Source organism: Anopheles nili, chromosome 3 (genome assembly GCF_943737925.1).
Source record: "Anopheles nili chromosome 3, idAnoNiliSN_F5_01, whole genome shotgun sequence".
NCBI classification, from domain to species: Eukaryota; Metazoa; Arthropoda; class Insecta; order Diptera; family Culicidae; genus Anopheles; species Anopheles nili.
Genome location: NC_071292.1, coordinates 57,656,119 through 57,680,111, shown reverse-complemented (window position 1 = coordinate 57,680,111; position 23,993 = coordinate 57,656,119). Strand labels below are relative to the sequence as shown.

The 23,993-nt window shown below is 50.3% G+C and overlaps 1 protein-coding gene across 1 annotated transcript in view; it reads left to right on the top strand.

Moving 5' to 3' along the window:
• Positions 1-2,017: 2,017 nt before the first annotated feature.
• Positions 2,018-23,993, top strand: part of LOC128724681 (uncharacterized) — a 40,764-nt gene continuing 18,788 nt past the window's right edge. The window contains exons 1-3 of the mRNA XM_053818402.1: positions 2,018-3,318; positions 11,326-11,633; positions 21,523-21,694. Coding sequence (XP_053674377.1) covers positions 2,018-3,318; positions 11,326-11,633; positions 21,523-21,694 — 1,781 coding nt within the window. The remainder of the gene's footprint in view (positions 3,319-11,325; positions 11,634-21,522; positions 21,695-23,993) is intronic.

The window sequence follows — 23,993 nt, the reverse complement described above, 5'->3', positions numbered from 1 at the left end:
AAATCGATTTTCTATTATTACTTCCTGCTGGTTTTGCTTGACGCTACTAACCCGGTTGCTTGGTTTCGGTTGGGAAACCCCAGAACCAGGAATCGGTGGCTTTCTTGTGCTGGGATGGCTTCGTAACCAGGGGTGGCGCACTTGCACTGCCGAGTAGTTCTGTGAGTGGAATGGTCTTTTTTTTTTCACCACCAAACGGAACCAGTGTTTCAGTGGGAAGCAAAACTAGTGAACAGACTGGGCACGCAAAATACGAACAAAAGCAAAAAACGGGACACCTTTTCCGGTGACGTGATGCCGATCGTGCCATTTCATTCCAATAATCCTATTTTTATTTACACTGCAATCGATGAGGTCGCTTTCGTCGATCCACGAATCGGGAGTGGAATAGACGAACGGACGGCACAGGAAAGGCGCCCCGGTCCACTTTTCATACCGTTGGCTTGCTGCCCAATGCCGACTGGTGGTACGTATTCACGTTGTTCAAACATCGCATAAAAAGCGCCTGGATTGCTACGATTTATATTGGCCATAAAGTAGCACACCATTAGGTGCGCTTAAGCCGCGTCGGCACACACATTCGCCGGGGAATAATTGATAATTATTGTGTCGCGGATATCCGTTTGAAGTGTGCTTTATTTGATGACAATAATTCCCACCAAACCTCTCCACAGCCACCGGTAGCTTAATGACGAGATCCTGAAACCTCAGCAAACCGGCACCACTCTCCGGTCCGGCCCGGGAAAACCGTCTAGCTGGCGAAGGATCGTGGTGAAATTGGCGTGTCAAAAAACGACACCTAACGGTGCTGGAGTGGCTTTCCTGGTTGCCTTTTGCCCCGTCCTACACTAGGTGCACTCGAGCGAGGCCGCGCCATTTGCAAACGAACTGACGTGTTTGACAGGTGCACCGATATGCATTTGAGCACGTGGGAAAATTTGAACGACCCAGCGTGCTACCCTGCGGCAGCATTAATAACATAATCAAGTAGTCACAGGTTGAGGGCGGCTCTTGGTAGTTTGGATTGCTACTGCGATGGGAAATATGTGCCGCAACAGTGCACCACCGACACCATTCGGCCCTTTCGAGTGTTTTTCGTCCCATTCGAAACAGAACGGCGAATCGGTGAAACCATGTATTTATTTAAGAACCGAGAGCAGGTATTTGAAAGCTGTATCAATTGCACAAACCATGCTTCAGCTACCAATTTCCGACGTGAAAGTGGTGCGTGAGTTGGAAATAGCAAATGAAAATAGCGGCTCCACTAGAACATTGAATTGAAATTGATTGCGTTTCCAGTTCTAACGTTTTGCTCGGCGTGAGTGTGTGTGCGAGGAAGAGCAAAAGCTTTTGACGAGAATTGAAAAGAAAAAAACTGTGCGAGTCGAATGAAATGCAATTGCGTAGCGAAAAAAGGAGGGAAACTCGAAAAGGAGTGAGAACATGCTTCATGATCGATTGCAATAGTGAAAAGGGACACCAACTATTGAACGCTGGCAACGAAATGTAAACTATCAATTTGCTCCCATCACAGAGCAACGCAGACGGGTACCAAGTGTTACTAAATTTCTCTCTCTCTCTCTCTCTCTCTCTCTCTCTTTCTCTCTCTCTCTCTGTCTATTGTTTTTTGTACTTCCAGCAACACTGTCGACTCTCGTCAGTAACGCCGGATCACAGCGATTGTAGTTGAAACGGAACTTTCATCGATGCGAACGTGAAACACTTCTCGCCACTTAATTGACCCACATCGCAGAGCCAGCACTGGCGCGTGTTTCTGAAGCGTTAATTGGACACTAAGGATCGGTTCCCCGTCCACAGCAAGGACGAACTGTTCGATTTTCCACCGTTGGCCCGAAGAAATCCCCACCGAAAGAGCCCATCGGGACGCAACCATGGCCGAGGCGTGTCGCTCGGGGCGGTAAAACAATTTGCAAAGTCAACAGCAATCGCGTCGTCGCCGCGTGTCGCACATATGCAGTCCCGCTAGGCGCAAGGACCTCACGCCGAGCATTTAACCATGGTGTGCCCGTACCAGTTTGTGCTCGCGTCCCTAGCGTGCCTCGCGGCCAGCTGCGGCGGTTCCAGCTCGGAGTACCTGATCATTCGGCACGGCCGTTCGCGGGTACGCCACTCAAGCGAAAAGGACCACATCCGGTGGGGCTTGCAAGTGTTCGACAACTTCACGCTACTCGACTACGATGCCGGTGGCAGTGGTAGTGGTGCTGGGACGAGTGCCGGAGCTGTTTCGGGTGGAGAAGAAGCTCCATCTGGTACGCAAGGCCATCTAGAGCAAGCCGGAACTCGGGGCAGTACGCTCACGATCCGGTTCGACGAACCGGAAGAGCTGGAGCGCATGATTGAGCTGAGTGATTTCGATAACCTGCGGTTCGGGCGGCCGGTCGGTGGTGGTGTCGTGGCACCCGATCCACCCGAACCGCCCCCCGGGCGCGAGCGGAAGCTGATCAAGAAGGAGATAATGGAGAATATTCGCCGAACGGTCGACAAAGGTCTGGAGTACCTGAAAGCGCACAACAACCTCGACGAGGTGAAGATAGAGTTCGTCCCGTGGCGCCAGGCCACCGACCGGGGGAGCAATCGCGCAGAAAAGCAACCATTCTGGCCAACCGGTGCCAGCAGGACGACGGAGAGAGCGCTGAAGGACGAAATCAGTCCGTTACCATGGTCGGTGGGTGACCATGGCGCTCAAGTGTCCGCCTCCAATCAACGGCTAATCTCGTTAGGGACGATTCCACGAACGTCCAGTCCAGAACCGTCAGTCGCCGTGGACTCGTCAGAGTCGGAAGCGAGCAGTACCGCCGATCCGAGGATGCTGGAGGATGACTATCCTCACGATGAACCCGTCGAGGACGAACCCGTTGACGTGGGCAACCGAGACGAGGACGTGGACGCGGACCAACCCACGGAAGAACAGCTCGAGGCGGAACAGGAAGACCCGGAAGGTGAACCGATTGATGGGCCGCAGGATGACGATCCGCTGCTGCAGGACGACGCCGAGATGGACGATGGTTTCGGAGAGCTGGACCCGGTCGATTTGGACGTCAGTAGCGTGTTCCACATGGAGGAGAGCGACCTGAGCGAGCTGGACGAAACGAGCCGATTCAACCGGCGCAACCTGATGAAGGGCCGAGACGTCGTGACGCAGTTTCTGCGGATCGTCGAAAGCCAGCACCTGCTGGGAGCGAACTGTACCGCCGGGACGGCGCACAACCTCGGCGAGGGTGTCGTCGACCGGTACGCTCAGGATCGGTTTCGCGTCGAGGCGGAAATTGCCGTCAACCGGGCGAACATGCTGACCAGGTGAGTCGTTGTGATGGGTGACCACCTTCATCGGGTGCTGGTGAACAAACCGTAATTGAGGGCCGATACGCAAACACGAACACGCGAGATCGATGCATCGTGGATTGATGGAGGCGCGCTTTTTTTTGTGGCACCACCAAAGGATAACGGATGGTTCACGAGCCATTTGCTTTGGCGAGGGATTATGAACGAGGAGAGAAAAAAAAATGGATCGAAAAAGCTTGGGGTTGTTTGGCTTCCAATTATCCGCCTACGTTCGGGGTGAGTTTGACGAGCACCGTCTGCTGTTGATGGGTTGTTGCGTGCAACAACACCGGTGCAAGGTGCACGTTAGCACGAGATTCGCCGCATCCTGCAAGGACCTTCACGATAAGCTTGCTTTGTTGGCGGTATGAACAGAGAAAAGTCTGTTTTTTCATTCCATCCACCTTAAGAGCATTTTTTTCATCCCATTCACTATTCGCCCACGTTACTCAGATTGAGTGTGTTGTGGGCCAATTTTCCGGAAAACACTCACTTCCAGACACATCCTTTTTAAGCCCCGAGCGGGAATTTAATTTCGGGTCGTATTTCGTGGGGCTTATCGTAAGTAATGGCACTTTGGCCGGGTGGAATTTCGATTTGCTCGGCTTAACCCAGCCGGTGGTTCGGTCGAGTATCGATGAGCCACCTTTCTCCGCCCCATGGAAATCAATCGAACGGGGCTGTCACATCGCAACCCTCACTCCGCTTGCCACCCTATCCAAAACCAACGCCCCCACGAAAAACACTCCACCGTTCTATTTTATCTAGTAACTAGGTAAAATTTGCCCCCGTTGCAGGATTGCGTATTTGTATTATATTTAAGAAAGCTTTTGTGTGCTTGGAAAAGAAGGGTTCGCTAATTGACATGGTCAGCCCAAGACCGTAACAGTGCAATCAAACGAAACGATGCAAAAAGATGCAGATCATTTTGAGTCAGATGCTTATACTGTTCTGGTTTCATCAGAACATCGACCGACAGGTAATTCTAATCCCCATTGGGAAGACACGCCAGTACCGCGTGCTTGACGTCAATATCATCTAGTTAACTGGCGAAAATATGGTTCTACAAACAAATGTGACAATTTCTTCCAATGAGAAGTCGCACTTGTAATGGTTGTACGGTATAGACCCTTGCCGTTCTAGTTCGAATTTTTTTCTACAGATGTAAATTCTAGTGACACACATTCATCAAACTCTTCTAGATCCCTTAACTATGATATTGTGTTAGCAATGTGTTCCACAATCAACATTATCTGGAGACATGTAGACTATACCGTATTATCTCCACTCAACAGCAACGCTGTGAGTCCACGCAAAGTCACAGTGTAAATTTTGAATAACAGCATGTTTAGCCCAAATTGTTTTAGAAAAGTTGGGTATCATCACCATTTTGCCTGGTAGAAAATGTAAAAAAAGGCCCGTTAACCCGCTATTGTTGTACATTGCACGCTGTTTGCAATTCAGTTCAGTTCAGTTCAGTGAAATTCAGTACAATAATAGCCTTACAGTTTGCTAGGTCCCTTGCCGCAGCTTGGCATTGAAATATCTGATCCAGTCACCACAATTGCTATGTTTCTCTGCGCTCTGGTTCTGAACTGACGTTCATTGCCGAACACCTTGCAGGTGAATCTCGATTCCGCCTTCCAAAAAGCATGCATTATCCATCGCATCCTGTCGGATGTCGCTAATGTTAGCATGTGCGATCTGTCCTTCAGTTCAACAACCTTTTAGGTTATATTTCTCCTCTCTACATCATACTAAAATACACCACCATTGATATAGATACACCGAAAAACCCGTCGCTGTAATACTCCCACAGAGTTTAGACCCTACAATCGAATGCTCGTGTTGTCGTGAACTAATACGCTGTTGCTCAATCGAGTCGTTTTTGTTCCTTCGTACTTAGTCTTAGTATCCGACAACACATTCGGCACATCATGGGGACCTCCTAAAGCCGAATGAGTTTCCGCTTTCATACGTATAATGGTACACGGTTCTCGCATAGTACGCGGAATGTAGGTTAATTACGCTTTGGACTCAGATCAATCATCCTGGTGATGCGTAGAAAACAAAGAAATTTTCCTTACTGGAACGCTGGAGGATTTGACCCTTTTTTTGATAGGGAGAACTCAAAGCTGTTGAAACAAGAAAACCGAAAGCTTTTTGAACGGCAGTCTTGCGCAATCTGTCCTCCATCAAGGGTTAGTAGACGTTCCAGTTTGTGTATCCAATTAGTGATGTATGTAGTACATTTGACTAACGAAGCTATGAAAACTATTAAAAGCGCCATTGCAGTTACTGTTACTGTTTTAGTTATCGCTAAATGATGCGATCGTAATGATCCCGTTATGCATAAAGAAATGCGTATTTAGCTATCTGTTTGGGTTGACTATTCGATCGTGCTAAGTTGGTATAGCACCTCGTATTTGTGAATGATCTGTTGATCATCTGCTTTTGAAGGCAATGGTTTTGTCTCGTTTGTAAAGCACAATCTCTGCTTTCGTGGATTTGCGTGCTTTAGCGAAGAGGGTTGAGTTGTTTGTATATCGGTAGTGTGACAATCTAAAATAAAGTTTGATGTTTAGCAGATATACTACATGATCTGTGGAACTTCTAGCACAACGCACGATTGCAACCATCGATCATCACCATAGTTACGAAATATGAAGAAGCCCAACATGCACGGAACGTGAAAAAGATAAAAAGCTTAAAGATATGTCAAAGATATCCTACCATGTATTATTTCTGGAGGCAATGCGTCGAAACTCACTCACTCAACATCACACGTGTTTTCTAACTGGTTTACTCGGTCGTACACTCGGAAGGCTTCTTCTTCTTTTTCTTTGAGAAATAGGATGTAGCCTTCTACATTTGAACACTCCACAAAGTCCCTTCTAATATATTCAAAGGTTAACCACTTCTTTATAGGCTCTTTCTTTGTAGAATCACATGCTTTTCGATGCAATACACTTCGAGCAGCAGCGATTGTACGCACTCGCCAGGAAACTGGATTGTTTTGATTTTGCATGCTTTGTTTTGATTTTGCATTCCCGCTCGATTTCCAGCGTGCCATCTCCCTCGCACAGCGTTACGCGAACTGTCACCCTTAAGAACGTTTATATATAGAAGATTGTCGTACGTCACATTCGATCGGTTGGGATACGTGGCGGAGAGTTCTAACTGATGTCGTTTAGACCGCAACCCCTGCCCTCACCTTCACCTTTTCCATCAAACCCCCCCCCCTCTTCCACCCACGCATCATTTCCACCGCCTATCTTGCCGATTCGCGGAAGCAACCCCCAATTGGTGAACCGTTCGAGCGTGCGGCCGAAAATAAAGTCAGAAGCAGATCTCGCATGGCGCGTTCCGTTCACATTCGCTCGCAAGGTTTGCGAAGGCTCTTAAGAATCCTAACCGCGGGTGTGGCCTCGCACACACATCGCTTCAACCCCGCGAGTCAAGTGCCATTTAATCTGGCCCACCCGAAAACCCCCAATTGGGAGCACAGTGCCAGCGCGCCATGCTCCAGTGGACCGTACCGGAGAAAACCATCAATGAAGTGTTGCGGAGAATTGGTTTTCTGGGCGGGCTCGCACCAGAATCGAGCCCTTCGTCGATGGAGGTCCCATTCGGCTGACGTATTGCCACCAGCGTCGGAAGCGAGTGGCACCAAGCGAACACCCGTTTTCGATCAATACATCGGGAAAGGAGAGAACAAAAAGTGCGAAAAACCACGCGTTTGGGAGGAGTTTTCCCCGGGGCGCACTTGGGTGGCGTTGTAACGTTCACTTCTACTCGCACGATCGCACCGACGTTTGACACAGTGACACTCGGGTCGAAGCTCCCTAATGAGCGGACCCGGTTGCCAGACCGGTGGCGGTGGCATTAGGTTAAGAAAACGGCAAAATTGCTATTCCACCTGACGTTAATTGGTTGTGAGTGCTTCCATTAATTAATTTCGGATTCCCCGCATGGGAGGAAAAGCGAGTGGGCGGTTGGGCCACCGACGGGCGTCCTCCTGTTCCCTGGCACACGGGAATGTCTGCCGGTATCGATGATTGGATTTCATGTTCAATTTTCTCAACGCGGCGACGGCGGTGGTGGTGGTGTTGGCCTCCAGAACCAACGGAACAGGCGCTTACATTTGTTTGAGCTGCCCGAACAGTCGATCGAGCCACTCGAGCCTATCGGAACCTAAATTGGTTCTGGGGCCATGAATGATGGCGTTACCCGCCACATCCACGTCCAACCGTGCGTTCGAACTCGTGCACTCCAAGGACTGACTACCAGTGTTGGTAGAGACACGCAGAGACGTCCTTCCCGGAAGCCGGACGTCGAGTGTGGGCGTGTGTTTTGTTTTTCTCAGTGCCATGCCGTCAGCTCGAGGCTCCTCGGAAGGCTTACCCTCGATGGCGATGGGGTGAGCGATATTTCCCGGAACGGTACGGTCGTGGCTCGAGTGTGTGAAGGGATCGAAACCACAACCCATCGCCCGTCGAGCGAGTGCTCCTTGAAAGGGTCTTAAAGGATCTGGTCTCCGCGTGGTGATGGTGTGATCCTGGGCTGAATAGGAACCAGGCACGTAGCGGTGAGAAGCCTAATTGAAATACAAAACGCAGGCGTAATCGTGCGGTATGAAATATTCAAGGCTCGCACTTGAGTGAACTGTGACATAGCAGCCATTTAAATCAAAACCGGTTACAATTAACATTCATCGGCATATGAAAATCTGACCAAGCGAGACGGTGAAGGATCACATTTCAGGTTCATTTTAAGATCGGTTTTTTTTTCTATGCCACATTCGGTCAACACATGGCCTGCTCTCTAGGCTAGACTGTTGCCATGGCTCCCATTAAAAGGCAGTATTAATGTCGTCCTTAGCAACCCTGTCGAGGCCGGCTCGCTTAGGAGATTCCACGAGCTGTCGGCGCGCTGGTAACACGATCCACATGCCAAACGAAGCAAGCTGGAACGAGCGAACGAGCGTTCGCCCTAACACACTCAATTGTTTATGCTCGGTTCCATGTTGACATAATCCTCGAGCCGGTTGCCTGATGTACCGAGCCGCTGGGGGTGGTGGCCATTGTTTTAATGCCATGGCATGCCTCCAGCGGACGAGCAGCACGAATTAAATGAGCTAAGGGATAAAAATGGTTGCCTTACAGCGCTCGTACCTCGTAGCGCTGACAAGATTCATGCCACAAAGCACACCCAGTCTCGCCCAAAGCAGGACAACTTATAATGCGTGCCTTTCTGCTCGCATACGTACCCGCGGCTGTCCTTGTTCTGGTCGTCCTGCGGGAGCCCGAGAGCCCATTAGCGGGTTGGGCTATGTCCAACGCGTACGTGGCACGTGGGATTGTGATTTCGTTCATTTGTTGATCCCGGCGGGTCTTTCTTCGTCGGGTTTTGCGTTTGGTCCTCCCGGCACTCGGTCAGGATCTGCATTCATGCCAATCGCACTACCGGGGTGTGTCTTTTTGTGTCGTCCTCGCCAAGGAGTCAAGCCGGACAAAGCGGACGAACACCGGTTGGGTCAGGGCCTCGTGTACTCCCGCGAGGGAGTTTTAGTGAACACAGTAAGCAGCCGGAAACGTAATGGCAACACCGACACGACTTACCGTCATTGTTGCGACCCCGGAAGCCTCCAGCCCAGTGTTCGGTGCTCTGACCGGGTTAGTACAGTCACTCGCATCTCATGATGCATACACCCCAGCCACGGGTTTATTTGTGCACAATGAAGGAGTTATTTATCGTGGGTGTGCACCCCCGAATGGCTCTTGCTACTGAACCTGGTGAACGAACTTTAACGCTGAACAACGGGGGCCCGGCTTGTTAGGCCGGGGTTATTTGAATTAAATCATAACGAGTTTACATTTGCAAATGCATGCAGTGAGAGCTGCAAGTGCGAGCGCAAGGATATGATCTACCGAGCTACTCGTCGTGCGCAAAACGCATCAATAAACCTGGGGCCATGCTCCTGGTAACCCGGGCAAATATAGACAATTTGTAAACAATAAGAGATACAATGTGCGAGGAGGCGGAGGACGATTGAAGTTAACACGATCCTGCTCCTGCTGGTACGTTTAATTTGCGATCACCTTCACCTGGTGCGCTCTGGGCGGAGGGCAAGTTCTGGCCATTAAAGCTCTGAACCCGTTGGCTCCCGTTGGAACGGTACGGTCCGGCATGTTGCGCCGTGTGGACGTTGTTTATTTAATTTCGGGTCCTCGCATCGCATCACACACAGACACACACACACAAAGGGACGATGGAAAACGTGCCGGAAAAGCACTCAAAGTAAAAGCCCGTTCGGTGCACGCGCTCGGACGGAAACGGTGAAATTAATCGGATTGCTAATGAAGAATTCAAGGGACACTCTTCGAGCACCGCCCAACCGGGACCGGATCCTGTTCGCACGCCCTGCCCTGCATGACCGTTGGTGTCTTGGGTAAATGGGAATCCTTAGGCCGCGCGCCCATCGATCAGGGCACAAAGCGAAACGGGCATCTCAAATCAGTCACCCGCCGGAAATGCCTGTCGTTAGGAAGTTTTTCAATCGGACGACGCTCACTTGCTGGCGCCTTGTCGTGTCACGTGTTGACCGAAAAAGGACCCTCTTCTTTGCCACCCCCTCTCTGTCAAAACCACAACGTCCCCCATCCCGGGGGCTAATGGTGGGGCTAATTTTGCACCAGCCGTCCCATCCAACCGGGACAGGATCTCGGTCCGGCCGGCGTTGATGAGCCGGCGTTCGTCGGCGGAGATTGAAACCCGGCGGATCAGAATGATTAAACGCCTCGAGTGTTGCAAATTGATTCGCTAAGTATACGGTAATCAATCATCGAAGATGCCTATCGGCCCCGGGATGGCCCGCCGGACGGTTCTGCGAAGGTCCCTGTTTCTCGGCATAATGAATAGAAAGGACACCAGTCGCCAGCCGGACCAACGAACGGAGAGATAAAGTTTCGATGGCGGTGCTGTTACTTTCGAGCGTGGGCCAAAACGACCCCCAGCTCCAGGCTCTCGACGTTGCGGTTACGAGCCGCCCCCCCCGGTGGCCCGGTGGGAAAAATATTACACAGCACATTTCGCCTAATTTGGCCACCGCAAAGCCGTGCCGTTGTTCGCGCGCCTGTGCGGTGTTTTTTGCGGTGAAATATTTACCAATTTGTCTTGATTTGAAGATGTTGCCCATTACGCTTCGACAAGCTTTCGTTCACCGGCGAGTGCTTCAGGTGCGACTTGCTGTTTTTCTTATCCGGAGCGATTTGTTTCCAGAGCGTTGGCGTGTGGTGTTGCTTGCGCACCGCAAACAGCCCTCTGTGTGTGTGTGTGTGTGGGAGGAAAAGTGTACGCTTGCTTTGGCTGAGGAATGGCGTAGCTGTTGACACGCGCGTAACTTGCGTGCCGTGAATCTGTGATGAGTTTCGGTAGAGGTGAAATGTCTCGAGAGATGCACGGCAAGGATGGTTGAGTTTTTTTTTGTTTTGTTAATTGAGATAGACCAGGGCTTGTTTTTGATAGCAGTTTTCATCATTTACGAACGAGGCAAATGCTTGCCGGTGAAAATGACCTTTTATAGGCGCATTTTGATCAGCTCATAACGCCCTACGAACCGTAATTTGTTTCGAATGGCCATAAAACTGCGAAGACATTTGCGAAAAACCGGTACTCCATAATGGGCCCTTGGCTTGACCCATCGCCATCGAGCAGCAGCAAAAAAAACAGATAAATAAAAACCATTTATGAAGTGCCATCGTACAGCTTCATTGGCACCATTTCGCTTCGAGCAACGTGCGGCACGTGCGATGTACCGCAGTAAAACAACAGCCCTCCAAAAACTGGCCACCGGCACAAAACAACTGGCACGAAAGTTAATTAGATGTTCCTCACTCACTCACTCACTCTCTCTCCATCTTCTTTTTTCTTCTTTTTTCTCGAACGCTCCCTCGGTTTTTCCAACGCACCCGGCCATGGCAGGATTTTCAAGTTCTCGTCGGCCGACGTCCAGGCATCAGAGCACCTGTTGCACGCGTCCGTCCTGTCGATGGTCGAGTTTGACGATGATATTTTCGCCGGCGGAAACTGCTTCGACTGGAACCAGCATCCGGCCAAGCGGGGCCTGTTCTGCCCGTTCGCGTACCGGCTGCCCCCACCGGACCAGGGCGCCTCCCTCGTCAAGGATCTCGCGCTCGAGTACCACTACTTGGGCAACACCTCGGAGTGGTTCTTTCTGGCGCGCAAGAACGCGGAAAAGGTCATCGCGCGCAACGAGCAGTATATTAAATGTAAGTATATTTCTTTGGCACGCTTCATTGTTCGCGCATCGTTTACTGGCTTCTCTGGCTGGCGATGGAAGAGGCTCGCGATCTCACCATGGGGGTGCCTTCGCAAACGCTTTCCCATGCCCGAGCGTATGGCGAACGCTTCTGCTCGAGCTCGCCAAGTCTGTGGTCCGTTGCACGGTGGCAAATCGCTTCCGCTTGCCTCGCTGCCATGAACCGGATGCTAATGCTTGGTAGGAGTGCTTACAGCGCTTAGTTACATTGTGTTGCTTCCGTACACAGGCGCCATGTTTTTCGTTGCTCCCAGGGTTGCTTTTTTTTCTCTTTTCGCTCGACTCATTTTTCATCGTCATTTTTGCTTGATTCAATTTTAAAACTTCGTGGAACGACTTTTACGCGCCACCGCCGTTTTACAATCTCTTTTTATCGCATTAACTGGACGTTTCGTGGAATGCAATGGCTACTGCGCGTTTTTGCGAAGTAAAGTAAAGGCAACTATTTTCTTGCGAGCGCAAAACACAGAAACACAACTTTGCGATCTTCGTTGTGGTGGAAATATTCGCTTGTAAGACGGCTGCTGGAAGCAGCTTGTACAACAATGTGCTTTTCTCGCGAGACGAGAACAAGAGATGTGCATTCATTTGGCGAACGAAAACCAGACAATTCGACAACCGTCCGCAAGGTGAAATTATAGTTTTTTTATAATGTTTTACACTGAGAAAACACTGGAAAAAAAATTTCCCCATCCACAGCAAGTTCCATAATTTTTGCTGCGCTTTGTGTGCCAGGAAAAGAACAATTACACCATTCCGGTCCGATGCACAATGGTGCCAAGCTCACCCGCCAATAGACGAACGGTGCATTTTGTCCATATTCTTCGGCGTCCATTGTCGGGGGATTATTTTTCGTTTCGCCATTTCCCACATCCTCGACGGCGGTTCTTTGGCGTTCTTTGTCCTGCCGCTGAAATTCGATTGTGCAAGCTGTCGCACCAGAGAGTCTCTTGGCCTACTCACACACTCACATGCGACATGGTGCCGGCTCGGACCACTACCTGGTTCCGGGAACATGGTTTGGAAGCTTACGTCCTTCCGAGCTGTCACTCGAGCAAGTCCTTCACTTGACATCTCTATTCAGGATGCCGGATTCGCGTATCGTCGGCTTACCATCCACATGTGTGGGTGTGAGTTTGTGCGTGTTTTGGCCGAAGAAAACCCCGCTGTGGTTTCATATTCCCGTGCGAGATTATTTCCGATTCCGTTGCGCTCTCCTGAACACATCCTGACAAGCATTGGGGAGGCAAATGCAGGCAGACAAGTACAGGAGCACTTCTCGTTGGACTGCTGCAGCTGACAGTACGTTGGTGCATTTCTGCAAATCTCGTCGTAAGAAGTAACCGTTCCTTACCGGTTAAGCCCGCAAGGGTTCTTTAAAGGCAAGTGAAGTAAAGAAAAAAAAACAAAAATCCTTCATCGAAAAAGCGACGGAATGGGATAAAAATTCCACCACTTCCGATAGCGTTCTGGTGAAACACTCGACGCCGGCACGAAAAGCCACGCTGAGTTGGCATGTTTATCTGAAGCACCGTCTCGTGCTGGAACCGCTTGATAATGACACTTGTTTGTGAATCAATCGGCTCAATACGGGATCCACTCAGCTCCCGTCTCAGAACCGACCGAAAGGCGGAGGATTAATTAGGCAGCGTCGTCGAATCCTTGGCCACTCCTTGGCGGCCTTGGAGTGATTAATCAACGTGGGTTTCTTTGAGCGCGAGTTCGTTATCTCGTAACACGACACTAATTGTTTTCCCACCAACCGGTGGTGGGTTTTCAAAAAAAAAATTAGTCCTCCTTCCATTGTTCGCAACGCTAAACGGTCTAAATCACTTCACGAGCGCCTCTTGAGAGCGATTGGGGAATGCTTTATGCGGACCATCTCGGCGCCCAGTGTGGCCGGCCTGTGCTCTCGGAGAACCCTTTCGACCAGACCGCACTTACTGCCCGTTGTGACTTGTTGAAGAGAGTTTTCCATTTTACTCGAGCAGGTTGGATGACTTCGATGAATTATCATCTTCACCGATGCTATACCGACGCACCGGGACGCGATGATGTGCGCCATCGAAGGAAACCCAAAGAAAGGAGTGCGAAAGCAGTATGAAAAACCTCTTAACCTCACGTTTTCTTCGGCTTTTCTCGAAGCTTTTGCTCTAAACGTAATCCGCATGGCTAGCGCACCACTCGGAGCCCGGGCACGGAGCCTGGCCACAAAACCGCAAGTCAGCTGGAATTGATTACACCACCGGAATCAGTCACGCAGCTTCGGCAGGGCACGGGAGCAAACCCGGTGAAAAGTGGCCCGTACCTCGAAAGCTTCACCGAGCGTTCCCCCCATTAACTCATTATGCCTCGAAAAGGCACTCGATGGGCAGCTTACGAAATCAAGCCCCAGAAGATGCGCCCGCCGACGATGATGACGACGATGATGATGATGATGGCGTTTGCTGAGAAGGGTCTTCTTCGAGAGCTTCCGTTTTTTTCTTGCTCAGCTTTTATGTTTTTTTTTGTTCCTCTTCTTTTGCTCGGTTTCACTAAAGAAGGCCGAGATTTTGTTTTTCACGTACCGTGTGGCCACCTCAGCCACCACCAGCGGCACTGCTGTCGATTCCTATTTTTACATCGACCCGGCAAGTGGGCCAGTAAATTGGATGATGCTACTATCCTTCCGTGGTCCTTGCGCGTCGTTCGCCTGCTGCGGGCGTGTTGTTTTTGTTTTCCAGCTAAAACTTTTCCGGCTCGGGCAGCATTTCACGTCACGGTCGAATGGAATGGAACCGAAAAAAAAGCGGCTCTCTTCCGCGAACCTGCTGGCCACGTGGGCTGCTATTGTGTGAATGAATATTCACGAGCGCGTCGTCCCATCAATCACTTCGGCGTGGAATCTATTAACTATTTCGGGCACGGGAAAGGCTCGGCTCTTATCAATTCGTGGCATGTTCTTCATAAGCGATCAGCGTGCTGGCACATCGAACCGGTCCCGGGGCCATGCGTCGGTTCCGGGTGACGCAGATATCGCCGCCATATGGTGAAATCTTTATTTCCAACGAAAAAGGGAGCTTAAATTATGCTTTCAGAAAGATGGTTTCATTTTTTGCTCGAAATAAAACACAACACGCTTCCGATCCAAAACGCAAAGGGAGCGTTAGTTCAAACTTTGAGCAATTCGATTCGGAAACAAAAGAAAAAACCCCATTGCAACAAAATGTAACAGTTCCGAAAGCTGGATCTGTGTCGGATCTCGCCAACTTGCGCTATTTAGCCACCGGTACCAGCTGAGTCCCGCTTTCAACCTTTTGCGAACGTGCGGGAAAACTTTTTTCAGCTATTATGCTGCCCATCTTCCTCTCTCGTTCGGCTCGCGAAACCGCACCGGAAGTGCACTGCAGAACTCGTGTTCGTTTGTCGAAACTATACACTGACAAGCGAGCAGAAAAAAAACGAAACCCAAAAAAAAAAGCACAAACCACCTCCCGGAAAATTCCCATCGCTCAGCCAATGGCCACCAAACAGTGGGATTCAACGGAAACCGGAGGGCCTAAGCATACCTTCCGCGAAACTCGCTGTTTCGGCGGCACGGGCCGGATTTATGGCTCCTATGCGATCGGATTCTACCGCAGTAACAAAATCAGGCCCATAACCGGAACTGGGGATAAAATATTCAATACAACGCGTCATAATACGGCATCCGGGCGAACGTTCGGGGGTCCGACTTAAGGGCACACAAGTTCGCTTCCCGAATGATCGGGATGTTTTGTACGTACGTCGCAAAAAAAAGAACACAAAACGAAAAGCTCACTGGCCACATTCACGGAAACGCTTTGCCGTGCCCCCGGGGGGGAAATACTAAGTTTTTTCCGCATCGCAGATTTGGAAACGTGAGTTTTAAGTCTATTTTCCAAGAATGGTTGTGAGCGAATAGATGGCTGCGTGTGTGTGTTTTTTCGCAAACTACAGGTTGGTAGATATTATTTTTATCGTTTAAGAGTTTTCCTCAGTCAGGTTAGATCCGCTTTTCACCGTACTCATGCTTAATACTCCTGCAGAATTCCACGAGTCACAATCGAGCTTGCGGAAAGGGGCAATGATGAAGCAGCTGGAAAAACAAGTGCAAGCATTTCCTAATTTCATCCGTACGGGCTACCAAAGACAAACACACGCAGTCACGAAACGATGGTTTGTTGTTGTGTTTTCACTCGCAAAAAGTCCTGGTCGTCCTTTTCTTTATTTTATGTTTTTTTTTATTCCTCGAAAATCGGAGCGTACGGTTTTGCTAATCTTGCTAATACCATTTTGGCCGTTCCTGGTGCTTCCCGTGCGTTCGCCCATTCCGCATTACAATCGCATTTCCCGGATGCTAATAGCGCCGTGGCGTATGATAAACGTGCGCCCACCCGAGGAAAAGCTGCGAGATAAAGGGCGAAAGTGTCGTTTTGCCGCCTTTTCCTGCGCATCGTTGAACGCGTAAGAAACGCGTTACGCGGGCGGAATAGGTGCTTCCCGTATGGGGAACGCATTTCTGAAATTATTTCGTAAATCTTCTCACCTTCCCAACGCTCACCGCCATTCGCGGGTGGAATCCTTCGGGAAAGCCGGCTGCCGTACGAGCACCTTGCTGCCGGTGGCTGCAAACAACAGATAAGCCGTACGAATTGACTGTCAGCTGACAAATCGTCGTGGCACAAGGATCGAGTTAGAGCTTTCCCGCATATCCTTCTCGACCTGCCAGGAAGCACGGTGCCGCGCTTCCGGGAAACTAGGGTGTCTATTTTGCAAAGCCAGCATCAGGCCGCGCTTCTCGCGAACGGAATTAAAATAATTTAATCGTTGGAACCGTACGGGAGCACATTTACACCGTTTTCCCGTGCTTGAGCTTTGGAAGTTTCAGACCGAATTTGGCATATGCTGGCGCGTAACAAACAATTATCCCACGCGCCAATGGGTTCCTATTGACGCTAATTTCCGGTGAAATGGCAGAAATACGGGCCCCGTAGAGCAGAGCTGCCAGAGGGAACCAGACCGGTTATTAAGTTAGCAGCGTGCAATTTGAAATACGTTTGCTGGTCGGCTGTTTTTGTTTGTCCTTCTTTCGGCCAATTCAATTTAAAATCTGTCGCATTTCAACGTCAAAACGTTGTGTCACGGCTGCAATGAAGCGCCAAAAATGAAACGACACGCCGAATCGCTCGACCAATTCCCGTATCAATCACGGTGCCCGATGTACTGCACGTGCTTCTCCCGGGAGATTACAAACGATCGGCACCGAGAATGAGATCCGGGTCCGAATTTCTCGTACGTCCGCACGTTCCCAGCCATGCTAGGACCATTATCCGGACCGTCCAAGAAGTGGACACGTGTTCCAATTCATTCGGGTGATCAAAAGCGACGAAATTGGTTTCGTTTTTGCCAAAGCATACGCACTTCCCCCGACATATGGCTCAAAAGGAGCAAAAGCATATAGCAGGAAAAAAAGTCGTAGCGCAATCTTCCGCTTGGACGAAAAAATAGCGGCGCAATACAAATAAACACCCCCACTGTTTTGGGGGGACGTTTTTTCTTTCTTTTGTTCCTCATCCCAGCAACGAAAGTGGAAACCCTCCTTCGATCGAAAGTGGCATGGGTTTACGAGGCTGCCGCTGGACGGCTCTTCATTTTCGCAATATTGAACCAATCGGAGAAAAAAAATCCCCAACAGCTTCCAGGTGCCCATTGTGTGAGTTTGAAATAAGTTTTTGCATTGTTAGAATGTACTTTTCCAAGAAGCAAAATAGGAACGAAAGTAATAGGTGCCGAACGATCGTTGGCAACTAATGAGGCGAGTTCATTCTCCCAAAGTTATCCGAGTGTTATTTTTCGTCATCAATTTGCTCCCCTCCAGTGACCTTTTGTCTGGTGGAGCTATGCGACGCTGCGTAATTTCGTACGATTTTATCGCATACCACAACGCCCGGAACGGTCGTTTTTGCAGCATAACAAATTATCTGCCAACAGCCGGTGCCGCCGCTGTTGACAGGCCACTGACGGGAAATGTGAGAAGGTAGACTTCATGTTCCCGAGCTAAGTGGCAAAATGCACCATTAGAGAAGCGAAGCCGATACAGGCCTGTACTGGGTGGCATGAAATCCTAAACCAGTACTCCCCAGGCCGGGCTCACATTTTGGAGGATGAATTTTGAGCGGACGTCGATGGCACCGAGATGGCTGCGTAGGGATCTCCGAAACAAGAGAAAAATACATCATCAACCCCTTAACATGATCGCCCCGTTTTTCCGGGAACTTCGGTTGGGAAACGAGGAGTCAAAAGCTCTCCATCCGGTGTTCCCATGACATGATGTAATCTTCCATCGGAAGCCGTGCACATACGATAACTGCTGGCAGCCACTCTATCGGCCCGGGTTTCCGTCACACTCCTACGTGTGCCAGATCACTCGCTCACTCACTCTCGCTTTCCACGCTGAGGATGATTATTATAACTCACTTCTGTGGTAGGGTTTTTTTGTTTGGGATGCGGTAGCTGCTGTTTCCGTGCTTCGAAGCTGATATCGGCTCCAAACCCATGGGAGGGAAATCGTTACGAACCGAGCCACGCATTGATGGGATGCTTCGGATTCGCAAACCTTTACCAGCCTGGCAGCCGTTTGTCGCCCTCCACAACAGCACTGTCAACAAACATATTTTCCCAACCTTCAAACATCATCAACATCACTATCAACAGTGTCGTCGTCGTCGTCGTCATCATCGTCGTTGTCGTCGGCGACGTCAGCGTGGACTTGAGTTCCTCGTTACACCCTCGAACCGGGTTGGAAAAGGTTCCGGGTGATAGCAGCACCAGCGAAGAAAAAGCAACAAAAAAAGAGGAAAAATACACATATCGAACCCAATATGTTGTACCGCTCGGGAGCCGGCTGGCCAAGCTGGGCGAGGTTAGAAAGTTGACGTAAAGTCACAAATGTAGAAGCAGAAAAAAAATTGTGAAGTGGAAAACTACACCCGCACCGGGCAAGAGCGTGGCGAAAGGAACACGGAAAGAAGAAACACGGACGTTTCTCGATGGCTCTTCAAGCTCGCTTGGAGTAGTACCGAAAATATGGCATAACGTGTACCAGACCATATCCTTGAGCCAACGGGAAGTACCACACATACACACACGCACACACACACTCACCGTCAATGTACCGAAACGGAAACAATTCCTCGAGCCGTACAGGCGCACTCCTGGCCGTGTGAAGATGGTTCCTCAAAAAACCCGTTCAAACAAACACGGCTTCCGTTTGCTCCGTTCCTTCAGCGTGACTGGCGCTGCTTTTCCCCGGTTTTTCGTCAGCTCAAAAGTCCTCGGTGCCGGTTCCGAAAGCGATTATGAATGCATTGTGTGTCGCTTTATTATGACAAGAAAACACACACACATACACACACACACTTGTACACACGTATCCAAAAAGGATGCGCGTACCGAGCCAGACAAACATCCATCCACGTAGGCGGCGATTGGCGCAAGAAGAAAACAAACAAAGAGCAGACAAATGTCGGTAAAGCAGCTCGAGCGTGCTGTCTGAGCACTCTACGGGCCGGTGGGGATGGGTTTTTTCCACCCACGATTACCCCGGCCCGGTGACGAAGCGTTTCATAAAAACGTTTCATTTAGATTAGCATTCCCTTGGCCAGTGCGTGCGTGCGGTCGCTTGCGAGTTTTCCCGCGACACAGCTCCAATTTTCCATGTTCCGGAGGTTTGTCTAGCACGAATCGCAGTCGTAGTGATTATGTCGTAGAACAAACAGGTCTGGTTGACTCGTCGTTAGGCTCGTGCCGTTGAGACATCCGGGTGCGTGGAATAGCCACCGATTGCTCTATCGCGACTACGCGATTACGCAGAACAGCGGCACGGTGGCATTAAAGGCTTTTGCGGGCTTGGGAAGCAATATCCATATCGTTTCGTATTACTGCCCCTGATGGGGTTCCCCAGGCAGACCATTACGGGCAGATGACATGTCATTTGTCGGTGATCTCCCGCGGTTCCCTGTGCCGCTAAACCGTTCTCGGAAGTGAAGCTGCTTAAAAATAGATCAAATGTTTGCGCACCGAAAATGTTGTTGCTTTCCACGAACACAAAAGAAAATGTGGTAAGCAAAAGTGAAGTGGAGAGCCCGCAAATTTCCGCTGACGAATTCAATCACCATTCCGGGATGATCTCAAAAACCTCCCGACTCCGTGACTTGAGCCTCCGGGACGTGATTGTGCGACGAACGTCACCTTCCTCGGTTGGCTGATAGGAAATGCAAGAAGAGGTGGAAAAACACAATATCCTTTTGCCGTTGATGGATAAGATTTTCCCCAGCATCTCCACCGATGGCTGGCAGGCGGAGGGCTTCCCGAGAATTGGAAGAAAATTGAAACTTCTCCCGAATCGTGACGGGGTTTCGAGTTGATTAGGTCACGCAAACCCACGCGGCCGTGATTCGAGGCAAAAATTGGATAAATTGTTCGCCCGATGGGTAATGGTTTCGCAGGAACGCACGTCCCGCCAAGGCTCGTCACTGGGTAAAAGCCGCTTCCAATACCCGTGCATAGCAGATGATATCTGAAAGGCTTGCCATTCGCGTTTGATTAATTTCCCGTCGCGGGAAAAACTTCCACCCACTCTCCCGCGACCTCGGCGGGTCGGAGTGTCGCAATAAATCTTGCAAACTTTCAGCCATGGCCACGATCGAGCCCCTCCTCGGGTGACCCTTTTGCTTGCGAGCCACGTGCCACGAGAAGTGCAGTGTCTTCCGGGGATCAGACGAACCCGCAAATGAGTCGCTTGATTTTGATGCCGGCATTCTAACAATGCCCGCCGCAAACAACCACAACCGTGGCCCTTATCGAATGGAATGTGGCGCGCGAGTGACGAAGTGAAAGTTGGCCCCACGAAACTTTTCCGTTCGAGGTTTCGCTTCCGCAAGTCACTCGTCTGTGCGACATGCAAAAAGTTCTCGCTCGATAAGCTACGACCTTCGGGTCGGTGCGTCAGGTTCACCGTTTTACGCCCGCACGCTTGTGTGCGGTTTGCTGAAGGTTTGTTTTCCAGGCACCGGGCACCTGACGGTGGTGCCTATAGGCTAGATGCCGACGCCGCCAAGCCTGTTTTGGAGCGCTCAATAGCGACCCCTAATTTGGTCTTTTCGTCAACGCATTCACCGTGAATTCTCCGTACGTCGGGCTGTGTCAACGCCACAAACTTACCAACGTTGCTCGTGCTCCCGGCCGGGTGAGTTCCGGTGAAAAACTTCCCAAAACCCAAACCCGTCAGATTGTGTTTATTGAATTCGTAGACGCGCTTGTTTTTTTCTATTTTGCTGATCGTTTTTATGATATTTTTACGAGTTTCGGGAATTTTCACCGACGTGAAAGAAAATCAGAAAGCGAGAGTGGGGAGAAAAGAAAAAATGAACACGCCATCATACACCACCATGATCAATACCGAGTGGAGTGTGGACGCTGAAAAATCTTTCCTGCAAATGGATTGCCATTCGCGAGAACTCGCTGGTTACCTGTCTCTTGAGATGATTGCCTTCCGTTGATGCACCGTCAACAATCTGCGCACAGTTTGTGGGTTGGCGTTTTTCGTCCTTTTTTACCGCGTTTTTACCTTCACATTTCCAACGTTCCGACTCTTTGGCATCCGATTCCTGCGAACCGTCCGCCAGCCACCGGAGCCACCTGAGAAAGGGAGGAAATGAAAATAAATAAATAGCGTGCCGGTGCGTTTTAATTTGCCCACCAACATTTAATATTAATTTTCGCTGACATCTTGTCGCCCGCTATTTTTTTTTCTCTCCCTTTTCCCACCCCAATGACAGCGTTCCACGTGTACACTAACAACACCGAGCGGCAGGCGGACGAGATCCTGTCGGTGAAGTACGAGGACGGACGCTGGTCGAAGCCGTACTACGATTGTGGAGGCGGAAATATCTGGATGCTGACGTACACCGTACCCTTCTTCGGGTATGAGAACGGGACGTACTTTTTCAAGTAAGTGAAAGCTTCAATCTGTCAAGCACTAAGGGACAGGCGTGAAAAGGCAGCCACGGTGCCAAGAAGGAAATTACTGGAAAACTTCGAGGTGCATTTCAGCGTTCAAAAAGCGCTCGAATCGTTTACGTGATTTTCATTTGTTTCCGCTATTCAATCAGTCTAACGAAAGGCACCATCAATACGCTAGTGAACAAGTTTCAATTAAAGCGATCAGCGCGGTCCTCGGAAACAGCACATCGTTAATAATGAGCCACGTCCGAGTCTGCGCTGGTTCAATACTCAACTCATTCCGCCAGCCCGATTCGCACAATCGGCAGAACGTGCCAGGCGCACAATGCACGGCTGCGATTCTGCGACCGGAATCGTGACAAAAGACACAGATCCTCATAATTATAATTCCCATTCGACAATGGCATTAGCCGTTCGGCGCTCCGGAACATGAAAGCTCGCTCGATTATCCGTTCCGTGGTCGCACGGTGGACCGATTAGCGCATGATGCCGGTTTCAAACCCCGAGGAACGAGTGCGCCCGGTCTGCGAAGTTCGTCCTGTCGACAAGCGACATTATTAATAGGGGCTAAGGGTTGCAAATAATTGTCGAGCTTTCAATTTCCCCAGCTCGCAACAAAAAAAAGTGAAAGGCCCGTAAAAAGGCCACACGGTAGTCTCGCGCTGGAACAGGCACACAAACGAACGTGAAAAGCGAATCCACCCGCCGCGATCTACCGACGATCGCCCAATGAAAAGGAACGTGCGCCAGGAACGATAGTCCCGAGCCACGCCACCAGAGGACACTACCATTTGGACATCGCGTTGTTTCGCCAGCTGGCGTAGAAATATTTGCTCACATTCTTCGGCGAAGCGAACAATGAGCATGAGTGCTTGTGGGTGTGGGTGCTGTGTGTCGATAGACGCGAACATTGGGTCGGCTTATGCTTCCCGGATTCGCCTCAGCTTCTTCCGACACACCACGCCACCGTTAGACGTCACTAGCTCCAGTGGTCCCAATGGGTCCAATTTGAGGCGAATGGATCGGACCCGGCAAGAAAAATCGCCATTGTCCTTGCGAACGGCAAATTCCAGCCCACGGGATCATGTTGCTCGAGCCGCTCGAACCGGTCACCGGGGCAAGGACACGACGCACACGCGGATGTCGCATGGCAGACGATTGGATCCTGAATGAAACTGGCAACGGTGCAACGGAAAATAGCGCAACCAATCTGTGTGTGGGGACAAAAAAAAGGCGTGCTGTAGCAACGGAAATAAGAGCGCTCGCTCAGGCGAACCGAGGCCGAAGAAGCATAACTATTCATTCCGCCGGGCGACATCCTGACAATCCGTTCCGTTGCCGCTGATGAGGCTGAAAAGAGCGAATATCAGGTGGAAATAAAAGAGAACCGAAAAAAAAGCCCCCTTGAAACGAACGTGCAAACCCGTAATGGGATTTGATTGAATGAGCTTTTGGCCAACCGGGGTTCTTCGTGCAGCGCACCCGAAAACGGACCCCACAAAAAAACCGTTCCATCACCAAAAAATGACGACCACGCGGTAGGTGGTCGTCGCCAAGGAAGCGCCCGTTTTCAACGGCACCTCGGAAGCCCACAAGAAACGACTTCCACTTGTACGGGCGCTCCCTTCGACTCGTACAAGTGAAAATTGATTGCGGTAATTTCGTCCTACTTGTTGCCGCAACATGCAGTAGGGCTTTCGGGGCCGACACTTCGGTGTCGTGTCCTACGACCCAAAGCTGGGAGAGAACTCCGGGTGTCCAATCTTCTGCCATGGTTGTGGTTGGCCGAGTCGATCGTAAATCACTCATCGTTACATCGTTGGACGATAAATTGGGCTCAGCAGTCGAGCTTCGAGGGGTTCGGGTTTTCTGCGAATCGCTTCTTAAATCCTTGAACGTGCCCAAGTAGACCCACGATGGAAGAATTTGGGCAAATTGCTCGCAGTTTGTCTACGGGAGTTGGGTGCTCTCTCTTTCGTTCTACTCTTCATACAATGATTAGTTCGTTTCCCGATGCCGAATACCCAAAAGATCCCGAAACTCTGAGATTCTGCCAACCTCCACGCGATGGGAAACCGCACAACGAGCTCATTCCGCCGACGATTATTGGGTTGTCCTTGACAATGACTCCACGTCCGAGTGGGACATCAGTAGCGAGACATCAGAACAAGGACATTCCTAGCTCTAAGAGCCCTCAAGCATTGCTTTCCTATGCTCCCCTGTCCTGAGACATTCAACAGTTCCGTCGGGCTTCACCAGCCAGCGATAATTAACGTCCAACGCAACG